Source organism: Ursus maritimus, unplaced genomic scaffold (genome assembly GCF_017311325.1).
Source record: "Ursus maritimus isolate PB19 unplaced genomic scaffold, ASM1731132v1 scaffold_7, whole genome shotgun sequence".
NCBI lineage: Eukaryota > Metazoa > Chordata > Mammalia > Carnivora > Ursidae > Ursus > Ursus maritimus.
This window is the reverse complement of record NW_024426885.1, coordinates 66,974,009-66,995,956: the sequence shown is the minus strand read 5'-3', so window position 1 is coordinate 66,995,956 and position 21,948 is coordinate 66,974,009. Positions and strand designations below refer to the sequence as shown.

At 54.0% G+C, this 21,948-nt stretch overlaps 1 protein-coding gene across 2 annotated transcripts in view; it reads right to left on the bottom strand.

The window, feature by feature from the left end:
• Window positions 1-706: 706 nt before the first annotated feature.
• GALNT2 (polypeptide N-acetylgalactosaminyltransferase 2) overlaps window positions 707-21,948 on the bottom strand; it is a 183,299-nt gene continuing 162,057 nt past the window's right edge. Inside the window, exons 11-16 of one of the 2 annotated variants that reach the window (XM_040624115.1) lie at window positions 20,931-21,057; window positions 15,926-16,018; window positions 15,517-15,600; window positions 13,193-13,319; window positions 7,256-7,375; window positions 707-3,388 (exon numbers count right to left, since the gene is read on the bottom strand). In XM_040624115.1, the coding sequence (XP_040480049.1) occupies window positions 3,233-3,388; window positions 7,256-7,375; window positions 13,193-13,319; window positions 15,517-15,600; window positions 15,926-16,018; window positions 20,931-21,057 (707 nt within the window). In that variant the 3' untranslated portion in view covers window positions 707-3,232. The other variant, XM_040624116.1, reaches the window with a different exon arrangement.

Sequence of the window (21,948 nt, the reverse complement as noted above, 5' to 3'; positions counted from 1 at the left end):
CTGGTAAACAAGTATCTGGATTTTAAATACCATAAAAGCTGTGAAAATATTTGCCTCCCCAACCCCACCGCAGTTTGGCGTGCAGGCTCTGAGCACCCAGTGTGGACTCGGGAGTGGCGTGACCTTGAGCAGGTTAGCCCGTGACCTTGAGGACGTTCAGGGCTTCCAGCAGCAGCCTCTCGGCCAGCTGTGAAAGGCAGCCTGTGGCACTGTCTCACAGGTTATGGCGAGACACGTTCAGGGCTTGGCTCAGTGCCTGGCCCATGACAAACACTGCACAAATGATAATGGTTAGTGTCACACAGCACGAGGGCACAACAGCTGAAAGTGAACACTTTTTCAAAGTGTGATAAGAAATGGTCACTGATGGGGCGCCTGGGTGGCTCAGTCATTAAGCGTCTGCCTTCGGCTCAGGGCGTGGTCCCAGGGTCCTGGGATCGAGCCCTGCATCAGGCTCCCTGCTCTTCTGGGAACTTGCTTCTTCCTCTCCCACTCCCCCTGCTTGTGTTCCCTCTCTCGCTGGCTGTCTCTATCTCTGTCAAATAAATAAATAAAATCTTTAAAAAAAAAAAAAGGAAAGAAAAAAGAAATGGTCACTGAGCAGGGCCCCCAGAGTAGACAGACCGTCTCCCCAGTCCCCCAACGCTTGTCGCCAACCTCCAGTGAAGGGCAAGAATGATGGCAGCCACCGCCAGAGAGCGATATCTATAAAGTATCTTCTCTTTATTTAAGTTAAACAATTTTCAAGGATGGTTTCCATCTATAAAATGGAAAAAGTACAAGCTCTGTACAGCAGTTCTTCTTAAAAATCAACTGGAAAAAAAATTACCAAACTATATTTTGAATTTGCAAAACATACTCACAGAGACCATCATTTTAGCTTTGATGACGACGTGGGAAAGACCGCCACAGACAGGACAACTACCTTCACCAGGCTGTGCTCAAAGGGCTCTTGGGAAAGAGTGTGTACTTACAGAAACAGGAGAGGGCAGGGTCGCCCGATGACTAAGAAGTAATGCCACCACAGGAAGTCACCTTGGCACGCTGTTGTCTTGTAAACATAGCTCGCCTCCAGAGAGCCCTCCCAGCCCCACCTCTGCCACTCAGGGACGGCATGACCCCAGAAGAGGCTGGTGGGCCTGTTCCGATGGTACAAGGTCCATGAGAATTCTGGGTGGGCTGGGGGTGTGCGGGGGAAGGATTCGTCAAGGACCTGACTCGAATTTGCTTTGCCTCAAAGCCAAATCTGTTTGCTAGCCATGGGGTATTTTTTGCGAACACTGGCAATGGCTCACAGGTGACAGGGTCTAAGATGGGACCCAGGGGCTCGGGCTGAGTCTGGTTCCTGCCCCACCTGCGATCAACAGCCTTGCACAGATACCTGGCCCTCTCCCCGAGGCCTCCCTGTAGTCAAGACCAGCCCCTGAAGACACACGTGTGCAGAGGTGATCCAGCTATGGCCTCCCTGTCCACAGAAGGGACATCTAGTTGTGGGGCAGAGGACAGGCCCTTAGCCACGCCTCTATGCCTGACCCTGGTGACCTGGAGCAAACACATGCGGGTCTTTTGCAGTGAAGGAAGAAAAACCAGTAGTGTCCCCTTTCCTAGAAGAAAAGGGGGGCGGGGAAGAGAGTGGCACTTCCCAGAATGTCAACCCAGCAGAATCTTCAGCAGCCACTTCTCCCTCTGTGACCTCCCAGGCCCACCCCTAAGGGGCCCCAGGATGTGCATTTCTGATGCACGTCCCACCACGCAGCAGCCGCGGGTGGCCTGGGAAGGGCCAGCCTCTCTGAGATCCGGCAGGTGTTCGGGAGGGGAGAAGGAAGGAGGGTGTGGCCACGAGAATGACCCAGGGGCCATTCTGTAGGGGGCTGGGGGCTGCCCTGGTACGGCATGTGGGGCCACTGCAAAGGCAAGGGGGGCTCTGCAGGAACATTCCTGGGCATCTCTTCCTGTCACGACTTCTATTTCCTAACTGGCTTGTGGTTATACTGACATCTGCTTCCTAACGCACATGCCTCCTGTTTTGTGCCCGCGATGCTCCATGTCATCTGATCGGGCACTGGGTGACTTCCACCTCTCCTAATTCTTGACCCAATGCCCCAGGACCAAAAAGCGGGCACCTGGGCCTGGGAGGGACAGTGTGGGCAGGCTGGATTCCAGAGCCCAGGGACCAGCTCACGGGACACTCACTATTCGCCCAATGCCAGCCCAGGACAGCTTCCTACCGTCGCTTACTGGGAACTGTGAGGCTGGGTTTTTGTTTTTTGTTTTTTTCCCTAAGAGAAAAAAAAATTAATTAAAAAAGACCCAAAGCAACGTTTGTCAAAGTAAGTCACCCATCCAGGTTTCCAGACACCAAGGGCACAGCAGGTGGATCCGACACTTAGCAGCGAGTCCCAAGCTGCAGCCAGCGGAGGGGCCCGGGCCGAGGCCGGAGTCGGGGGACCGCGGCACCGCTCGCCTCTTGGGGCTCGGCCGCAGGGAAGCCCCCAGCAGCCCCCGTAGCACCTGCTCACCGACGGGGTCCAGGGGGCAACAGAGGCCCGGCCCTGAAGGGCCCCGTCCCTCTTCCTTACGGCCGTGAACTAACTGCTTTGTGGGGAATTGACAAGATGAGGACAACCTACAGAAACCATAGGGAACTGACCGTACATTCTCTCTTTATATATATTTATATTTACTGTCCCACCATAGAAAAGTTCATATTCAAATAGAGCAAGAACATCACGTGGAAGAGGGGGTCTGTGCTGGGAAGACAGCTGGGAACAGAGGAGCAGGGACAGGGGAATACGACGTAAACCTGCAAAATGACTGGGTTCGGTGTCGTGGAAACCAGACGTGATTTCGATGGGATCAAAAATGGAGATTTCCAAAGAGTTCTCCTCGCGGTGACGTAGCAACGACACCCCTTCCGCCCTCCCTGCCCCCCACCGGTCCGCGTTGGGGCCGCGACTTGGCCGTCCCAGGGGCTGCTGGGGGTGCGGGCGGCCGCGGCCTCGGAAAGGGGGCCTGGCCGCCTCCTGTGGGACGAGGAGCGTGGTTCTCTTTCCTGGCCTCTTCGCTGTCCACCCAGGCCCCGTGCCTCGCACGAGTTCTCCGACGTTCAGACCATGATGGAATACTGAGGTATATAGTTTCGCAGAAGGTTCAAGAAACATAATTGATAACGTGATCACCAAACTCAGCCGGCCGGCGTGGGGGCCGGGCCGGTGCGGCCTCGCGGGCTCTCCTACTGCTGCAGGTTGAGCGTGAACTTCCACTGCTGGGACAGGGCGGGGCCGCACACCTCCACGCTCAGGCCCCCGTTCTTGGCCGTGCGGCTGTCCAGGCACAGGTTGCTGCCCACGTGCCGCAGCTTGGAGTTGCCCTCGATCTGCTCCCATTTCTGCAGGAGACAGGAGAGCGCCTTACAATCCCAGCACACACAAAACAGGAGGACACAGAGCCGTCCGCAGGGTCTTCAGGCTCTGCTAAAAACCAAACCAAGTCTTTGTTTCGGTGTGGGGGGATCTCTGATCATAATGGAGGAGTTACCAAACGCCCCAAGACAAAGCAGCCCCCGGGGCAGCTGAGCGTCCAGGAATGAAACCTATGCTTTCTGTCTCAGTTTGCAACTCAAAACCTCCTTTCTGGGCCTGCTAGGGGCCGAGTGTCCTGCCTCACCCCTTCGCTCCTTTGGCTGTCCCCTCATCCAAGCACCAGTGCTCTGGGCACCTGCCCATCCTCGGTCATGAACGCAAGGACTTGAGGTAGGGAGTCTCCCATAGGGAATGTGCGTTCGTCCACAAGAAGGGCGCATCTGGTGCTATTTCACCTCAAGGAAGGAGCCCCAGGAAGCTGAGCCAGCTCAGAGACCCCCATCCTACTGGAAGGCAGCCTGGCCTGGAGGCCATGGCCTGGGCACCTCCACGCTCCCACTTAGGGCCTTCGGCTCAGTTAGACCAGGGGAACGGTGTCAGGTCAAACGAGAGGGAAAGAGATGCCTGAGTGGACAGAATATCATGTTGAGGAACCCGTTTCTAGACTGTTTTCTCGACTAGTCTGTGAGCTCCTTGGTGGGTGTGAGAAACCTGTCTCAGCCACTCTGAGGGCCCCCAGTGCTCTGCATGGCAGGGACCAAGCAATATTTGCTGAGTTCCAAATGTGACTCTTGTAAAGCACAGGGTGTAATGTCTCCTTATTTGAGTGTGCAGACCCTCCCCCACCAAGACCAAACCCATCAACCAACCTACCAACCTCAACCAACCAGCTAACCAAACTCAATCGCGAAACCAGTCAACCAACCAACTCACCAATCAGCTAACTAATCAATCAACCAAACCAGAAAGAAAACAAAGCCCACGTCCTAGCCTAAAGGAAGTCTGAGGCCCCCTCACCCTGTTGTTCACCCCCATGTAAAAATGTTTGTTCTTTACAAGAAAAAAAACTATCACACTTTTTTCTCCCAAAAGCTCTCCCTTCATTAATATAGTCTGTGATTCTAATTAATTTTTTACACTGTGTGCACTAAAGCTCCTTTCCGTAAGTATTTTTGCAAATCCCTTTGACACCGTGGAATTGAATTCTCTTCCTCCTGCCTCCCCTTCCCCTCTGACTCTGCAAACGCACACACAACACGGACACACAGACGTGCCTGGAAACCAAATAGTCCAACTGGCAAGACAGTGCAGCTTCGAGATAAAATGAGCTGAGGAGGGTCCTCTCAAAGGGCAAATGGATGGGGTGGGGACAGAGGCAGAGCGAGGCAGAGAGGAACCCGGCACCCCAAGAATCAGCCTTCTGCACAGGGAGAACAGGATGCTGGGATGTTCTCGTAAGGACTCTATGATACTCATTCCCGCTGCCCGCTAACCTGGAGTTTCTGCCAACAGTGAAATTCAGGGCAATCAGATGAGCGTGGGGAGGTTGCGGCTGCCTGCCCATCATTGCCTCCTTTCTGGCTCCCTGGCTGTCAGTCTTTCCTCATGCTGGTTTCCTCCATTGTCATGTAAAGTGTGTATGCACTGCTGACAGCCCTGCGTGGCTCTGAGTGGCCAGGAATCAGCCTTGACAGAGAATGTGGAATGAATGGAATCTGATTCCCTTCTCTGGAGGGGCTCTGCCTGTCAGGTGTCAAAGCCTCAGCTAAACGGGGAAGGTCGTTTAAAAAAAATAACCAAACTCCAGCTCTGTCTCTGGAAGGTAGAATCTTCAGCCCAGAACCATGGGTCAGATTTCTGGGCCATCGAGGCTCTACCGAAACAGCCCCCACACGGCTCCGCACTGGGTGAAGTCTTGGGGTCAGAAGAGCTGTTTGCAGGACATTTCCATCCCGTGGTGTGAGCCTCTTGGGGGTGTCCATTATGCCTCCCAAGAACTGGGATGGCACCGGGAATACCTGTCAGCTCTGGAAATAAGGCAAGCTCCTACTGAACTCCTCCAGACATTGAGTGTCTACCGGAAACCGGGCTGGGGTTCCGCAGTGTAGGAGACAAGGGGCACCCCGTGAGCAGGCCAGGGATGGACAGATGCAAGCATTTTCCTGACAACTGAGATCTAAGCCAGGGAACTGGTCCCGGCCTCGGTCCTCCCAGGTGACACTGGAGAGGAGGTGCTGACCCTCTGGGTCTCAGCCTCCCCTTCTGTGAAATCTGTCTTGGACTAGAAGCCCACTCAGGCTCCTGGCTCTGGTAGGCTCTGTGCCTCAGTTTCCCTACACCCATCTATCTCATAAAAAGGGACTGTACAAAGACAAGCCAATGCTCCACTCGCTGGCACAATGGAAGGTCCTTTTGTGGCTGCAATTCTCTTTCTGACACGAGTCACTCCCCCATGGCTCAAGAAAGGGCTCGCCTCCAAGTGACCACCAGGGAGTATGTCAGAGAAGGGAAAAACTATCCGAACTGTCTGGAAAAAGTAATATATGCACATAGGGGCTTGAGAAAGAGGGAGTGTGTGTGTATAAGGTCTCACCCACTTAAACTTACTCATTTAGCACTTTTGTAAATTTAAAAAGAAAAATATTTAACGAATAAGAATATGGAATTTTTCTTTGAAATATCCGGTGGCATGGGAAGAATGAGAACGTCATCAGAAGTAAGCTACATCAGACGCTGGCTGAAGAAACAGAGGTGTTGATAGGTCTTTCCTTCAGGGCTGTGGGCTTATCAGCACATCAGAATGAAACAATGCAAACGCCTCCCTTTGGTGACATGGTTATGGACCTGGCTTTCTTTTCTAGTACTTATTTGGGGGTCAGTGTTTTGCTAACTTCTCAGGGGGCTCTGCGCCTGGGCCGAGTTCCCCGCCGGGCGTGGCTGGTCACCGCCGCACGCCTGCTTGGCCTGCCCTGTGCTCCCGCTTCCGTGGAGAAGCCGCGAGCCGGTGTGCCTCTGCACGCGGGGGTCTGATGAGGCAGAGCTGATGGGGCTCCAGGCATCACGCCCCGCATGCGGACGTACACGCGCACCGCCAGCAGCACCCGCCTCTCCCCCGCGTTCGCCGGCGTCACCAGACAAGTGCTTTCAGGAGGCCCACGTGCAGGCGGCTGCTACAAAGACGCTTCTGAAAACCGGACCACCAGCACTGCTTACCTGCCCGGCACAGTCGGTGCTGGGGACCCTACTGTGGCGCCCAGCCTGGAGAAGGTGCTCACAGACCTTCGTAGGAGCTGAACATAGAAACGTGGCCCCTTCCTTTCCAGTCTGGCTGGAGGGTCAGGCACAGATATAAACAGATCAATCAAGAAGGTATGGAAGGGGGTGCCTGGGTGGCTTGGTCAATTGGGCCTCTGACGCATGACTTTGGCTTGGGTCATGATCTCTGTGTCTGTGTCGTGGGATTGAGCCCATGACTGGGCTGCAAGCTCAGCGGGGAGTCTGCTTGGGAGTCTCCCTCTGCCCCTCCCCCTGCTTATGCTCTGTCTTTAAAATAAACAAACGAATACATGTTTACAAAAAAAGAAGTTACGGAAAGACACACCCTGGGATGGGAGGAGTCATGGTGGAGCCTCCTGCAGGGGGAGAGGACGACGGAAGGCACGCTGCCAGAGCTGGTGCACAGGGGCAGCAGAACGGCCTTCTGAGCACGAACGTCCGGATCCCACGTCCACCCAGCATGGGATGCACGGAGTGCTGGCTGCCCGCCAGGAGCTCCAGCTCGGCCGGAGACGGCAGCCAGCAGGAGCCCAGGCCCGACATGGCAGCTGGACGTGACTAAGCTGTGCTGCGGTCAAGGCCGCGGGAGTCTGGGCAGAGGGGCAGGGGCGCCCTACCTGTCTGGTGTCGTTCTCTCGGCAGCCCTGCAGCTTTATGACAGAGCCGGGCGCCCGGTCCACCACCGTCAGGCACAAGTCCATGTGCTTCACCGACTTCTCCTTCGTCAAGGCCCATTCCTGGAACACAACACTGGAGGTCAGGGCTGCGCCCCCCGCAGGGCTGTGAAGTGACCGGCCCGAGAGGGCAACGGTCACGCTGCCAAGCAGAGATTCCGAGCCCTGAGCCAACTCAGGGCTGACACAGGACTTCTTGCAGAAGGGCACATCTCCACCTGCGGGTGCCGGGGGCGGGGTGCCTCCCAGCGCAGCACCAAGTTCACTGACTCATGTGACTGGAGGGCTTTGAGAACACGAGTAACTAAGATACAGTAAGAACTACTTTAGCCCCGGGCGCAAACCTGAGCGCCACACCCGGCTTTCTACCACAAAAGGTGAGCTGGAGCGTGGCTCCCACAGAGTGGACAGTTCAGGGTCGACTTTTCTGCCTGCGTTATTTTGCCCCCCTGCAGGTGGGGTTTGGAAAGAGCCTTTACGAATGTGGATTATAATGTGTGAAAATGATAAATTATACATGGCCCATTTAAGTAAAATACGCAGTGTGTAGTCTCACTGCTGAGCAGTGAGTTGATTTGCTGATGCTCACGGAGGTTGAGATCCCTAGGGATGGATCTGTGTATTTACACACACACACCCCTCACGCTGACATCAGCCGCCTACTGTGTGCCGGGCACCACTATGCCCCGTGAGAGGCTGTTACTACCCCCATTTTACAGAGGGGAAAACTGAGCCAGAGGGTGCTAAAATAACTTGCTCATGATTTTTACAAATAGAAACACACACACACACACACACACCCCTTAAGGGCTGAGAGCACAACCATTTATGCGAAGTGCTAAATACCGTCTAAAAGAGCAGGAAGCTAGGGAATGAAGATGGATGGGGGGGGCAGGCAGAAGGTTCTGGGTGGGGCCACGGATGGGACAGGGGAGGTAGCTTCCGACCTTCACTCTAGTACCTGACCCTCTCAAAGGCATAAATACCCAAGTGAGCCCCCAAGATCCAGAAGCAGCCAGGTGTCTTCCAACTCAGAATTCCACTGGGACACACTCCCTACCACTGGATCCCTTTCTGCTATCTGCCCAGGAAAGCTGGGTAGATACGACTCAGCCGTCCTTCCATTCCAGTGATGTCCACGGCGCCCTGCAATGCCTCAGGTGCTGTCCCAGGGCCCAGCCCACAGCAGTTAACAGACAGGCAAGGCCCCGACCTCGCAGGGAGAATGCCTCACCCACAAATAAAGGTATTATGTAACTTTAGGCGCTATTAAGTGCTATGAAGAAATTCTTTTTCTTTTTTTTTTCTGTTCTCAGGGGACAGAGGTAAGGGAGGGAATAAATTATTTTTTAAAGAAGTCTCACTATTCAGTACCTCGGTCACCTTGAACCAGACGGTCTGCCCTGGACGGGCAGCCCATCTAGGAACTGGAGAAGCCCCCTAGCCTGTTCGCAGCTTCCTTTTCCCCTAGCAGGGAGGCAGTCCCCTCCTTCGCCTTGGCTTCAATGTTCTCACCTTTTAATGAGTGTTTCTCAAAGTGTGCTCCATGAGGGATTCTATGAAAAGTTAGTTTCAGGTCAAATAAGTTTGGGAAATAGTGAGTTTGGGCCACGTTTCTTTCTGCAAAGCCACAGACAGGCTCTTCAAGGCTCTGGAAGACTGAGCATAGCAGACAGGCTTGGACTGTTTTCCTTAGCGTCCCTGTCCCCATCTGTCCCCACTGGCAGCTCCTGGTGGGGAGCTCTGCATTCTCTGGGAAGGGCCCCACGCCGCCCCTGAGGGTCGATGCCAACCTTCCATGACGCTGTCCCTCCAGAGCCGGTACATCCGAGGTGCCAACGGGCACTCAGCGTGACCTATACGTCAGGGCGGCAAAAGGTCCCAGGAAGGAGCGCATGCACCCCGCCTTTCATTCAGATACGCATCACGCCTCCGGTGAGGCTCGTGTGACTTAATGGCAACAACCCGCCCCCACTCGTGGGTAAGATTCTAGATGCTTCTTAGAAGCAGGTGTTGAAAAGATGTTGGAAGGGCTGCAGGTACCCAGTGAAAGCTCATGTACGAATGTTTCTACAACTGTCTTGCTATTGTATGCTTAATTATTTTAAAGCAGACTTTACAGTGAATTCCAGAAAAACTAATTCAGCTGTGCAAACAACGGAGCTGGCTGCCACTCTGTTCTTCTGTTGCATTTCAATGATCTGAATTTGTAAAATAAAGTTCATAAATATTTAAGAATTGCTTTTTTGAGCTGCCACTCTTAAAAAAGCACGGCCATTAATTTTCCCATTTCCTGTATGTCTGCTGAGGCTCAGCCAGAAACCAGATAAAAAACCGTACTCGTCCAGAGCATGGGGCCCTATTCGCAGTTAGGAAATGTTATTTACCCTCTCATTTCTCACCCATGTGGCACAGCACTCGAACAAGCATCACTTCCCATCCGTTCGGACGGGACTTACTCACAGGAGGGTTACGAGCTGGAACGTCTGCGAGCAGCGAGCATGAGCCCTGGCCTCCTGCCGCCTCCGGAACCGCGCTCTCCAACACGGTGGCCACTGTCCACCTTGATGGAGCCAAGCGCGCGAACACCTGACATCCTCAGTCACACTAGCTACACCTGAGTGATCGGTGGCCCATGGGGCGGGCGCGCACTGTACTGGATGGGGCACACAGAGCACCGGCGGGTGGTGCTGACCTAGGAGGCAGCTCTCTGGGCCGCAGCTGGTCCATGGAGGAAGGCTCTCCCCGCTGTGTGGTGAAGGTATGCCACGCGGTCATACTGCCCGTCACCCACTGGGGTGGCCTCCCCTGCTAGAAAACCCTCGCTGTGCACTTGCTCGTTTAGAATCGCCCACTTCCGGAACGTTCACAAACCCCAATGCTCTGCGACCCCAGGCCTATGAAATCGGGATTTCTGGACAGGGGACCTGGCATCGGAATTTCTGAAGAGCTCTTGGGGCGATTCCAGCACAAAACCATGGGAGCAGGGCTCAGAGCAAGTAGAAACCTGCTCCCCGGGTAGGCAGGGCCGTGTCCTTCTGTCCAGGATCCCTGAGCATGCAGCAGCTGGCGCAGTGGGCACTCAGCAGATATGCACTGGGAGGAGGGAAAGCTCCCCCGCCCCCGTGTGAGAACAGCAACGGTGGGTCTCGCAATAGCAAAAGGAACAAAAGAAGGAACGGAGTGCTCTGCACAGGCCATGGTGTCTGCTTTTCACGATAGCCCCGAGCAGAGCACTGGGACAGCCCAAGTCTGGCGGGGCCACGGCCCAGCACTGTCACCTGTGCACACAGCCGGGAGTAGCTGCCTCTGGGTGGCCTCCTACACCGTCCCAATCTCCTCCTCCCTCCAAAATGGCATCCTGAGAGCAGCTCGTCATCAATGAGCTCCAGTGCCTATAAATATGGGGGCTATACCCAGGTCACCTTTGAGACGAAAAGGGGGAGCTACGAAAAACTGTGCGGGAGACAGGTGTAAAGCCGCAATGCGCCGGGCAGGCCAGGACGGTCAGCTCCCCATGGGCTTGCAGGGCAGTACTCGTGGGCTCAGAGACCAGCTTGCCAGCAGGATCCGGGGATCCAGAGCCACAGCCACCAGCTGTCACAGGCGGGGGTGACCATTGCTGCCCAGCGGCCACCAGTTTTTGTTACCGGCTGTGGGATAGAGGGTGCCATCCAACCCCGAGGCCATGCTGAGTGAGCAAGAGCTAAGCACAGAGCTCAGGACAGAAGCTGGCACCTGAGACCGGCGAGGACAGCGTGGAGAGCAATGGGAAAGCCTTCAGTAACAGCGCCCTACGTACTTTTCAAACACAACCGTCCTACAGAGTCAGGCTTCTCACTGCCCAGCAGAGCTGCTGACATACACGGGGGTGACCCCATGATGGTCGCTGAATCATCAGAACATGGCAGATGGGACCGAGGGAACCCCGGTGATTAAATGGGGGACGGGGTGAGGCCCGCTTGGACTCACAGTCTCACGATACAGATGCTATCTAACTCGGGTCCACACCTCCCCTGAACTGTAACGCGCAGACCGACGGCTTCACCAGCGCCATGCGCATTAGCCCCACTTCTGAGTTTCTGCCTCGAAGACCAGAAGCACCGCCTGCTGACGAAGATCAGACGAGCTTCTGGGGACATCACATTCGCTGTGTTTCCTGTCTTCCCAAAGCTTCGCTTTTTGGAAGGCAACACTTTAGTTCATTTTCACTCGACTATGGCCAGAAACAGAGAAAAACCCCACCTCTCCCTGCGCCCTCAGCCCCCCCCACCTCACACCCAAGCCCCAGACCCCTGCACGCTTCATCCCTGCAAGGTTCCCTGCAGTCAGACCTGCGCCACGTGACCCCGTGCCGCCAGTGCTGTGTGCTTTGGGGGGACAGAGGCCACACCCTCCCCAGCAGGAAGTAGAACCACATTTCAGTGCCCCAGACGCAAGGGCTGACAAGGACACAGAGACACTCCAGGCAGGCACGGCGCCCTCCCTCCCTCCTGTCCCCACCCAACAAATTCCGCAGGACTCAAGTCTTCGCTCCTACGCTCCTCCTTCTCTCCCTCCTTATAGCTCCTCCTTCCAGCCGACTCCTAACATCTGTGGGGCCTGTGAAAGAGGACAAGCGGGGGCCCACCCGGAGGCTGGCTGTGTGCTCACTCAGAGCTCCCAGCCTGTCCCTGGGGAGCATGCGCAAGGGCCAGAGGCCATGCTCCGAGGACAGAGGTGAGACCCTGGGAGCCCGGGTGTGGCATGCACATGCTGGGCCAGCCCTGGCCACCTCCTGAAGCCGCTCCCCCTCCCCTGTCTAATTTAGGATGTCCAGACTGGTCCAAGCAACTGCTAAGATGACGTCAGCAAGTGAAGAGAGGAGGCAAAGCATTTGGGGATTGCAGTCTGCCCAGGTACTCCCTGGGGGGATTCAGAACCACCAACTTTACAAACAAGCCGGGGCCCTCTCTTAAAAATAGTTCAAGTTACAGAAGGTTCTGGAATCAATAAATCTGGGATACACTGAGTTAACCACCCCCCTTGTAGGTCCTCTGAGAGCTTGGCATATTTTCAAGGAGACAAGAGTACCTAGCATTAGCCAAACTTTTTTGTGCACAAAGCCCACATTTTACCAAATACCTATGATTTTCTAATGGGAAAACTGCTTTCTAGAATGTTGTCCTCTGGAACATGGAGGCCACGGTTAGGCCTAACACACCTTCACTTCTCTGTCTTGTTTTCAATGAGGACAGAAGGTTGGGGGGGGGCGCTGGTATTATGCTTCTAGGACAAGTTCTGCGTGCGTGTGTGTGTGTGTGTGTGTGTGTGTGTGTGTGTGTGTCAGACTGAAGCTAATCATCATTACTATTTTCTAGCTAAGCCAGTGTTATCTAACAGGCAGGGACCAATAACGACTTTGGCAGCAACCACAGGGTCTGTGGTAAAGCACCTATTAAACTGGGACCGAGCCGGTGTTGATAAGCACGCTTGGAGACCAGACACAGCTGCAGACACAGAACAGGTGCTCTGGGGACAAGCACACGCCACAGGGATGACAGAGGCGGCAGGAAGATGAGGAGGAAGAGGAGGAGATGAAGGCCACCAGCCCTGCAGCCCTGTCTTGATGAGAGATGCCAGATGTCACGTCAACCACTGTGCCTCTCGCTGTGGTAGCAGAGGCTGGCCCGGGGCTGATGGCAGGCTCCACACGGCTGTCAAGACCTGGGGTGTCCCACCTGAGCCTGTGGCTGCCTGCTAGCAGGTGACCAGCTGGAGCCAGGTGCTACCTCAGACATCCTGGGTCACGGGAGAAAGGCAGCAGCTAGGACTGTACGCTCAGGGCCCCTTCCCTGTTCTCTGGGCTTCCGGGGGCTCGAGCCCACCCCCCACACATACCTGGTTCCCCCCTGCATTGTGACACTCATAGACTCCAACGACACCATCAGCAAAATGTCCCAAAGTGTCCAGGCAGTTGGTTCCCTGCTGCAAGGCCCCAAAAGCTATATCCTGGTGGTCAGGGACCCTGGAAAGCAAGGGGAGAATCATCTGCTTAATTCCACAGGCCCCCCGGCTCCCGCCGCCCACCCCCTTGCTCGGTGATTCCGTCTCCGGCAGCAGGAACAGAGGAAGGCCGCTCCCCTGGCCCGTACCCCTCCTCCCACAGGCAGGGCTGTGTCAGCCAGGTGGCATTTCTCGCACAGCCTGGATTTCTAACCCTAAGTGAAGATTTCAAGTTGGAGAAGCATCCTTTCCAAATCAGGAAAATGTTTCTGGAAAGGAAAAGCTCCTACACTCTTCAATGTTAGCCTGTTGGAAGCTCTTTAGAAAAGCAGTTCATGAGATCAGATCCTGCTGTCGTGAACTTTCCAGGAGACTGAAGACCTGACCTTTACCAAGTAGAGGGGAGAACTTGAGTGGCTCTGTCAGGCGGCCTGGCACCAACAGAAACAGGACACAGTGGGTGGGGGCCACATGCCCTAGGATTCGACCCAAATCTGCGCCCGGGCCTGGGCCCCGCACCAGCTGTGGCCTCTGCTGGATCCCCACCCCCAAACTCAAACCGCTCTCGTGCACGGCACTCGCGAAGCAGATCCGTTGCAAGTGCCACAGAAAACATTTCACCGGAAGCACGTGGAGCCCAGGGCCTGGCACCCAGGAGGCGCCCAGCGCACGGCAGTGATTGTACAGACACCACATGACGATTAGGTCGCTGTCTCCCTCGCCGGGCACGTGGGGGGAGGCAGATTCCCCCGCTGGTGCGGTGCTCAGTGCTCTAGATACGGTCTGACGTGGCGCCGGCCCGGCGTCACCCCACATCATGGGCGTCTTCAGGGTGAAGCTGCATTTAGTGTCACTCAGTCACAGATGACCGTGACGGCAAAAGCAGAGTGGGCACCATTATGGGGCTACAGGCCACTGGTGTGAAGCACCCCCCTGGGTGGAAGAGAGACCGTGACCAGGCGCCCCCCGCGGGTGACCAACACTGTTCTCAAGCCCCAGCGAAAGCCGTCCGTCACAGAGGGGGCCCGAGGGAGGAGGACGCTGTGCTCCCCCGCTCTCTGCGTGCGTGGCACCGAGTCGTACACTGCTTCACGAGCAGGAAACCGTTCCAGAGGGTGACGGCTGTGAAGAGCAGCGATGGGGCACAGCCGCATTACCTAACTCTCAAACAAATCTCTGTGACAAGGGCTCGGAAGGAGCCATTAGCACAAAAGATAATGGTGGGGACTCCCGCATTCCCGTCCCGTGTCGGAGATATGCGACTCGCTGGGAGATGCTCGGGGAATATTCAGAATAAGGGATGTGCCACATTAAAGCAAAACCTGTCTGGCAATCCCTTTACGAAGATGAAGTTCGGCTGGATCCCGAAACCCGCAGACCTGCAGGCCCTCTGATGAGGGTCTCAAGTGCTCCCTTAGGACGCAGAGCTCACGTTAATTTAAGGTGAAGCAGCGGGTGTAGAAAGAAGACGCGGGAGGGTACTTCTGCCATCCATCAGTGAGTCTCCTGGAGGGAAGCGGGGGGCCGCCGCTGGTACTCCCATTTCCCGGGGGCTAAGAAGCGGGTTGGAGGCGGGAGGCGCCACTGTGGCCAGGGGCCCGGTTCCCAGGCTCTGCTGGGTGCAGCCCTCTGTTCGCTGGCCCACAGGACGGGCAGCGGCATCTGGGCAGTGGGAACAGAGTGGGAGGTGGCGGAGAGGATTTATTCTTCGGTCTCTGCCCAGGTGAGTACTGACCCCGCCTCCGGACACTCACTCACGAGGGCAAGACGAGCAAGGAGGGCGGGGCCCTTGGAGCCAGACCGGGGAGGCCGGGCAGAGGCACCTGCTGGTGGGGAGGACCCAGAGCACACGCTGGGGGAGGCTGACCGCTGCTCCTCGGGCCACTTACAGAGCCGGTGAGACAACAGCCCTTGTCACTTAGCCCCATCCTCTCGCCAAGAGGGCATGAGGTAAATGAGGCACCCCCTGGGACTGTTTCTGCCTCTGTGGGGAATGGGAAGGTCTCTCAGCAGGAGGCCACCGTTCGGGGAGCACATTCTCAGGGGTGCTCAAGGACAGCCGTGGGGTGAGGACACGCAGCTCTCACTGGGAGCCTCAGCTCCTGGCCTCTCGCCAGGGGCACAACCTTCACGTGTCACCCTTCTGGGCCTCCCCACCTCTCTGACATCTGCGGCTCCTCAACCCTTACCAAGCGAGAGCCTCGATCCCGGCGGCTTACCTCAGCTCTGGGTAGACGTTTTCTAAGTACCACTTGAAAGGCTTGCAGCTCAGTTTCTTCCTGAGCTCCAGTCGGCTCTGAATACTGGAGGAGAGGGAAACAAGATTCCTTTAGCAATTTTAAGAACAGACAGGCTCCTTACATCAAATCTGGAAAGCTGCAGACAACGGAGGCAGGTGGTGGAGCTTGGACGGTCCACACTCCTGTCCCACGGTCCCGGCCCACCTCCCACACGCCTCCTGCCTCGGGCCCTCATCCAGCCTTGAGAAGAGGCCCCAGCTTTGACACCTCGGCGACGGTTCTAGACTCTGGCAGGAGAATGGTTCATGGGGTGCGGGCTGACTGCAGGTTCCCCTCATCCCCCAGGATCCCGAGCAAAGTAGCACGAGAGGGCTCGAGTGACACTTACTTTCCGTAAGGAACGTTTCTGGCAGAAGGCACTGCTGCGTAATAGAAATTTTTGTATTCATCCATCCAGACCTCTGCTGCCCGGCGGGTGTTACTAGAAACAAAATAAATCTGCTTGAGCTGTGACGTGCTTCCTTTCCATGGCATCACCCCGTGTGCCCTTGTCTGCTCGGAGGCTACTTAGAAGGTCCTCCGAGGTGCGCCGGCAGCTGCGGCAGTGATGCAGAAAGCAGGCGTCCCCACTCGGCACCCAGGCCCAGATTTGCAGGTAGCGGGCATTCAGCGGGTGCTCACTGAACACACAGAAGCCGCCTTCTTGTCTTCCACAGAAACAGATGGTCAGAGAGCAAAAGTCAGCGTTAGAACTGCAGCACAGGCAGGCCCTGGGAGGAAGAGACTGGGGCTGGACCAGCAAGGAGGACACAGAGCATCACTGCGGTAACCCGCATTATGTATGCACGGGAGGCTGGTGGGGGGGAGTCCAGCCAGGAGATCCTTGGCCTCTATGGCCCTTCTCATCACGGCTGTAACAGGACTAGATAGCCCTGGGGAAAAGTTAAAAATAGATAAGAATTACTATTAAAGAGACTTTTCTCCCTGCAGGCTTGAGCTGAGAGAGTGTCTTGTTTGGACAAGGAAGAGTGATGGGAAGAGGAGAAAAGCTTTATGCCCCACATCTGGGGCTCCGACTAACTACACCGTGCTAGAAGGACCCAGAGAGAACAGGCTTTTCTGCCAGGCAAGAAAACCGTGTGCTTAAATTTCAGAATCATACCTACTTAAATCTCAAAGCCATGCTGCATGATCAGTTAAGACCACTGGAACAGCTACTTTGGCATCTCCGGCCGGTGTGCAAGGCTCCCCCGTGCATGGGTGTCAGCATCTGACCCTGCCAACAGTCTTTTCAGCGCACGTACGAAGCAGCATTCATACAGTGAGCTCTTTGCTCCCATACCCTGGACTCGGTTCCAAAGCAGACTCACTCCTCCTTAAGAACCCATATAGAAGACATTACGCTCTTCCAAAATAAATATATTAAGGAGACAATGTTCACCTTTGAAAAGAATTCCTTTTCTCTACCAGAAAGGTCTCTTTTAAATAGTGAGCCTTTCAAATTACCTGAGCTACAATTATTAAAATAACTTCTATTCGGGGCATCTATCTTTCACACAGAGTGATGTATAGTCCCTTTCTCCTCTTCGTGAAGTAGAAGATGAACTGGTGAGAAGGCCATCTATGAGACAGGTGGCCCGATATGAATGAACACACCCCCTCCTCTGATCCGGCAGTTCCCACTTCTGGAAATTTACCTCAAGGAGAATATATAGCCGAAGATATGCTCACTTCAGCATTGTTTATAACGGCAAAAAAGTTTTTTTCGAAACCATATGGTCATCGACAGGGAAACGATCAAATAAATGGATGACTCTGCAGCCACTGAAAATCCCAGTGGACATTTCACCTGCTGCCGTGGGACGATGTCCCTGATTGTTGTTGGGTGAAAGACCAGAGCACAGTAGGTCAGTGTGTGCAGGGAGAAGGGAGAAGGGGGTGGTGAGGGATAGGGCCGCCACATTGTAAGACTGCTATCTTTGGTAATGAGATTGAGGATATTTTTTACTCTCGCTCTGTAAGAAATACATATGTACAGCCGTGTGCATTTAAAGATCTGAAGTGCCTGGGATACTGGAGCCTACGCATTACTTCTCAGACGAGCTACTAAACACTCCTCCTGGGATTCTGGGGGCTTACACAGTGGCCCATGCCTCAACTTACGCCCAATCCCAAAGCCGGTGTGTGACTTCCGTGCTCTGGGACTTGGATTGCTCATCAGGAACATAAAAGGCTTGGATTCAAGCATCTCCTAGGTCCCTTTTAGCTCTAATGGCTTCGAGGTTTTGTGAATTCCAATCACACAGTGATTTTCAATCACCTAAGTCATGAAGTAATTAAGTCATTTCTTAATTCTAAATGCAAAACAACATCTCTCTGTCTACTTACTAGAGTAAGTAACCACTGGGGTTACTTGCTTCATTCATTCATTCATTCATTCATTCATCATTCACTTACTCACTGACAAACTAACCTACACAAATGTTCTATTGCCCATTTTAGAATCTGTACCTAATGGACGAATTCCACCGACCTCAGACACTAGCTGCCCCTACGGATCTAGATTAAAAAGATCAATGTGTGGTGACGACATGGAGTCCGGAGCCCAACGGCCCAAGTGGCGACCCAGCTCTGGCGCTTTCCAGCTGTGTGAAGCTGGGACTGTGGGACTGAAATTTTCGTGCCTCAGTTTCCTTAATAGCACTTCCTTCATAAGGTTTTATGAAAATGATGTAAGCTAATATTTGTCAAGTACTCAGAACAGCCACATGCACACAAAACGCTATATAAATATTAGCGGTTTCTGACGTCCCACTTTTTAAACGGTGAAATACTTATACCTTCGTGCCACAGACTAGAGGAAATCAGAGAGAACCTGGAACTGGAAAGGGATCTCAGAAATAATATAATTCTACCTTCTTATCTTTTAGCTGAGTCCATGGAGGCAGAGGGCCATGGAGCCCCACGGAAGGCCAGCAGATCTCGCTGCCTCAAATATGGAAAGCCTGGGTCTGTCTTCTCTCCAGGCCTCTAGTGTTCAGGCTCCTGGGCCACAAGACACAGTGAGGACGTTTCCCTTCTAAAGAAGAGTGCTTTAGGGGCGCCTGGGTGGCTCAGTCGTTAAGCGTCTGCCTTCGGCTCAGTTCATGATCCCAGGGGCCTGGAATCAAGCCCCGCATCGGGCTCCCTGCTCAGCGGGAGGCCTGCTTCTCCCTCTCCCTCTGCGCTCTGCTTATGTTCTCTCTCTCGCTGTCTTTCTCTCTGTCAAATAAATAAATAAAATCTTAAAAAAAAAATAAAGAAGAGTGCTTAAAAAAAAAGCGTATAAAAGTATAAAGCAATGTCCTGTGTATGTTAACGGATTCTTTTCTACAAGCCCGCCATGTGCTGGTAGCAACCAATGGCTTTGATTTGGATATTTGATATGTCTACACAGGAGGTTTTGGGGAGGAATCTCACGTTGTCCCTGGGAAAAAACATACCTATCACTGTCTGTTTGATTTTGTAGAGCTCACTGGATAAGAACATATTTTTGTTCTTAAGAATAGTAATGAAGTCAGACAACATTCGAGAAAGGACAGGCTTTTGAAAGCAGGTAATTTGGTCAGAAGTTACTTGCTATTTGGCTTCACTAAAGTTTCCCAGAACCCAGAGTCTCTACGCTAAAACTAACTTCTGTGTACTATGTGTGTATTGTGCGATCTGTACTTTGAATCAAAGTTCTAAAATCCTACACAAGAGATAAGCTCGTCATTCTCCCCAACTCACTTCCACCCTCTCTCAAGTGCTCCTAGTTTGGTGGGGGCAGCAGGTCAGCAAAGTTATAGGACTGAAGGCCAAGGACTCACTCTTAATTCCTGGCTCTCGGTCTCTGGCCACTGCCAGGCCACTGTCAACGCTGCCCCTGGTCCAGCCGCCTCCTCTCGGCCTGGGCCACTGCAACAGCTCTTAGAAGTGTGTTGTCCCCCCCTCCCCCCTCCCCTGCTGCTCCTGTGGGGGAGGGGAGGGATACTGGAACCATCATTTCCTCCAGGGGTCACCTCGCTCACTAAAGCTTAAAACAGAGAAGTCGGTTTGCCTCAGAGGGGAGGGGGGTGGGGGAATGGGATAGACCGGTGATGGGTAGTAAGGAGGGCACGTATTGCATGGTGCACTGGGTGTTATACGCAATTAATGAATCATCGAACTTTACATCGGAAACCGGGGATGTACTGTATGGTGACTAACATAATATAATAAAAAATAATTAAAAAAAAAACACAAAAAAACCCCCAAAAAAACAGAGAAGTCAGGTAGCTGCTCAAAGGTCAGGCACCTACAGCAGCCTCCCCCAGCCTCAAAACAACAGCCAGTTTCCCAGGACCCACATGGCGGCTTGGCTGGGGCCGGTCGAGCTCCCCCACCCTGTCTACTGTCCCCTCATTCCCTAGGCTCCAGGCCCAGCTGGGGTCCTCCCGCTCTGAAGAAGCCACGCAGACCTCGGCACGGAGGACCTGCTCGTCCTGCGGGGAGTCCACAGCTCCTCCCTCCCACCTGTCTGGGCTGAAACAAGCGCCATCTCCTGAGAGGGTCCCTTGGCTGCGTGCCACCCTGCAAACCTCTCCTCCTGTCCCTCTCGTGCTCGACCACGTGGCCACATGTTGTCTGTCTCATGGCATTTATCAGCGGCTGTGACTATCCTATTTAGCTATTCATATATTGGGCCGACTACTCCCACTGCCCGGACGCCAGGCGGGCTGGCTCCTATGCTGTTTTATCTTTAGCATCAGAAAGAATTCCCTAGAAAAAACCGTGGGCCCACGACTGGTAATTTGCCTATTTTCTTCGGAAAGCTCTTCATTTGGCATCTTCATGTTTGCTAAAATGTATCTATTATGTATCATAAATCCTGTCTACGTGCCGTGTGGAGTTTCTGGCAGCTTCACTTACACACTGTTCACGCATTGTTCCTTGGATGGTAATACATACAAGAAAATAAGCTCCTCTTCTTTACGATCATGTTTCCTCATACATTTTTGGGCGTGTACAGTTGCATGAGCTTTCACACGTGTACAGATTTGTATGACGGCCACGTGAGGACGCAGCACGGCACCCTCACCCCGGCCAGCCCTCCGGCTGCCCCTCTGTGGTCCCACCCCTGCCCCAGCCCTGGCTGCCCTCCATCGTTGTAGCTGTGTCTTTCTGAGACTGTCCTAGGTTGTAGAGTATGCGACTTTTCACGCAGCACACTGCCCCCGAGAGGCACGCACGTTGCTGTGTGTACAGGTGACCCTCGTCCGTGCCGTGTGGTATCCTGACGAAGGACACCTGTTGCCATGCAGCGCAAGGTTAAGTGCTGTCTGGATGGTGGTCACCAATGGCTTGGTCCTGCTCAGCCTCTCACGGCCACTTACCGGGCAAAGACCGTGCCGCTGCCACCCGGGAAAGTGTAGGGGTGCTGCTTCCGGAACACGTGTCCCACGCGGCTGCAGGGGACGATCTCCAGGCTGCCACCGCACTGCCACACGCGGAACGAGATCTCTGAGATGAGGAACGAGACAGGGTGACTGACAGAGCCCCGGGCTGCTCTGAGCAGCAGCCACGCCAGACAGGGTACCCCCCCCCCACCGCCGCCACCATCCCATCAAAGTGCTCTCGTGCCCTCAACGGCTGAGGGAGATGGGAATAAGGAACCTGCCTCCCTCCAGAACATGGTCCTGAACTTTCTGCAGTGGAGACATCCAGCCCACCCTGGGTCTCCCGGCTCCACGGCATAATCCGGAAAGTAGGTGCAAGCGGATGTGGTACTCAGCTCGACTAGTGAGCATCTCACGAAGTACACATACCATAAATGTATACAATTTCAAATTGTCAGCAGTCCCTCAACAGAATTGGGAAGACAAAAAAGATCGAATCCGAGTTCATACTTGGGTGTTTCCACAACAGTGATGTTTTACAGAAATGTAAAGTGATGTGGACAAAAAGAAGAAAAATGTCAAACCAATTACCTATGCTGGGACATGTATGATCTTAGATTTTAGCACAGATCCGAATTACGGAAGCCAAGGAGAGCTCTGTCACCAAATCCTGTTTTCACTAAACGATTTCAAAAGAGAGAGAGAGAGAGCACACGGAAACATTTTTCAGATTCTGATGAGACACCTTGAGACAAGTGGGAGTCTCTGGACTATTCCGAATATGAAGGACCCCGGGCATAAGAGCACGCATGTCTGTGTAGCACCACGGTATCGACCACTGATGTGCTTGCACCGAATTCTTCCCTAGCTGGGTCGTGATCCAAGCCCCTGTGGCGAAGGGCTTCTGACGTTCTTTCTCAGCGTCCGACAACACTTTGAATAAGAAGTTCTCTGTATCTCAGGACGTAAAATTTAAATATACATTTGCCTAACTGGAACATTCAAAAGCGGGGGC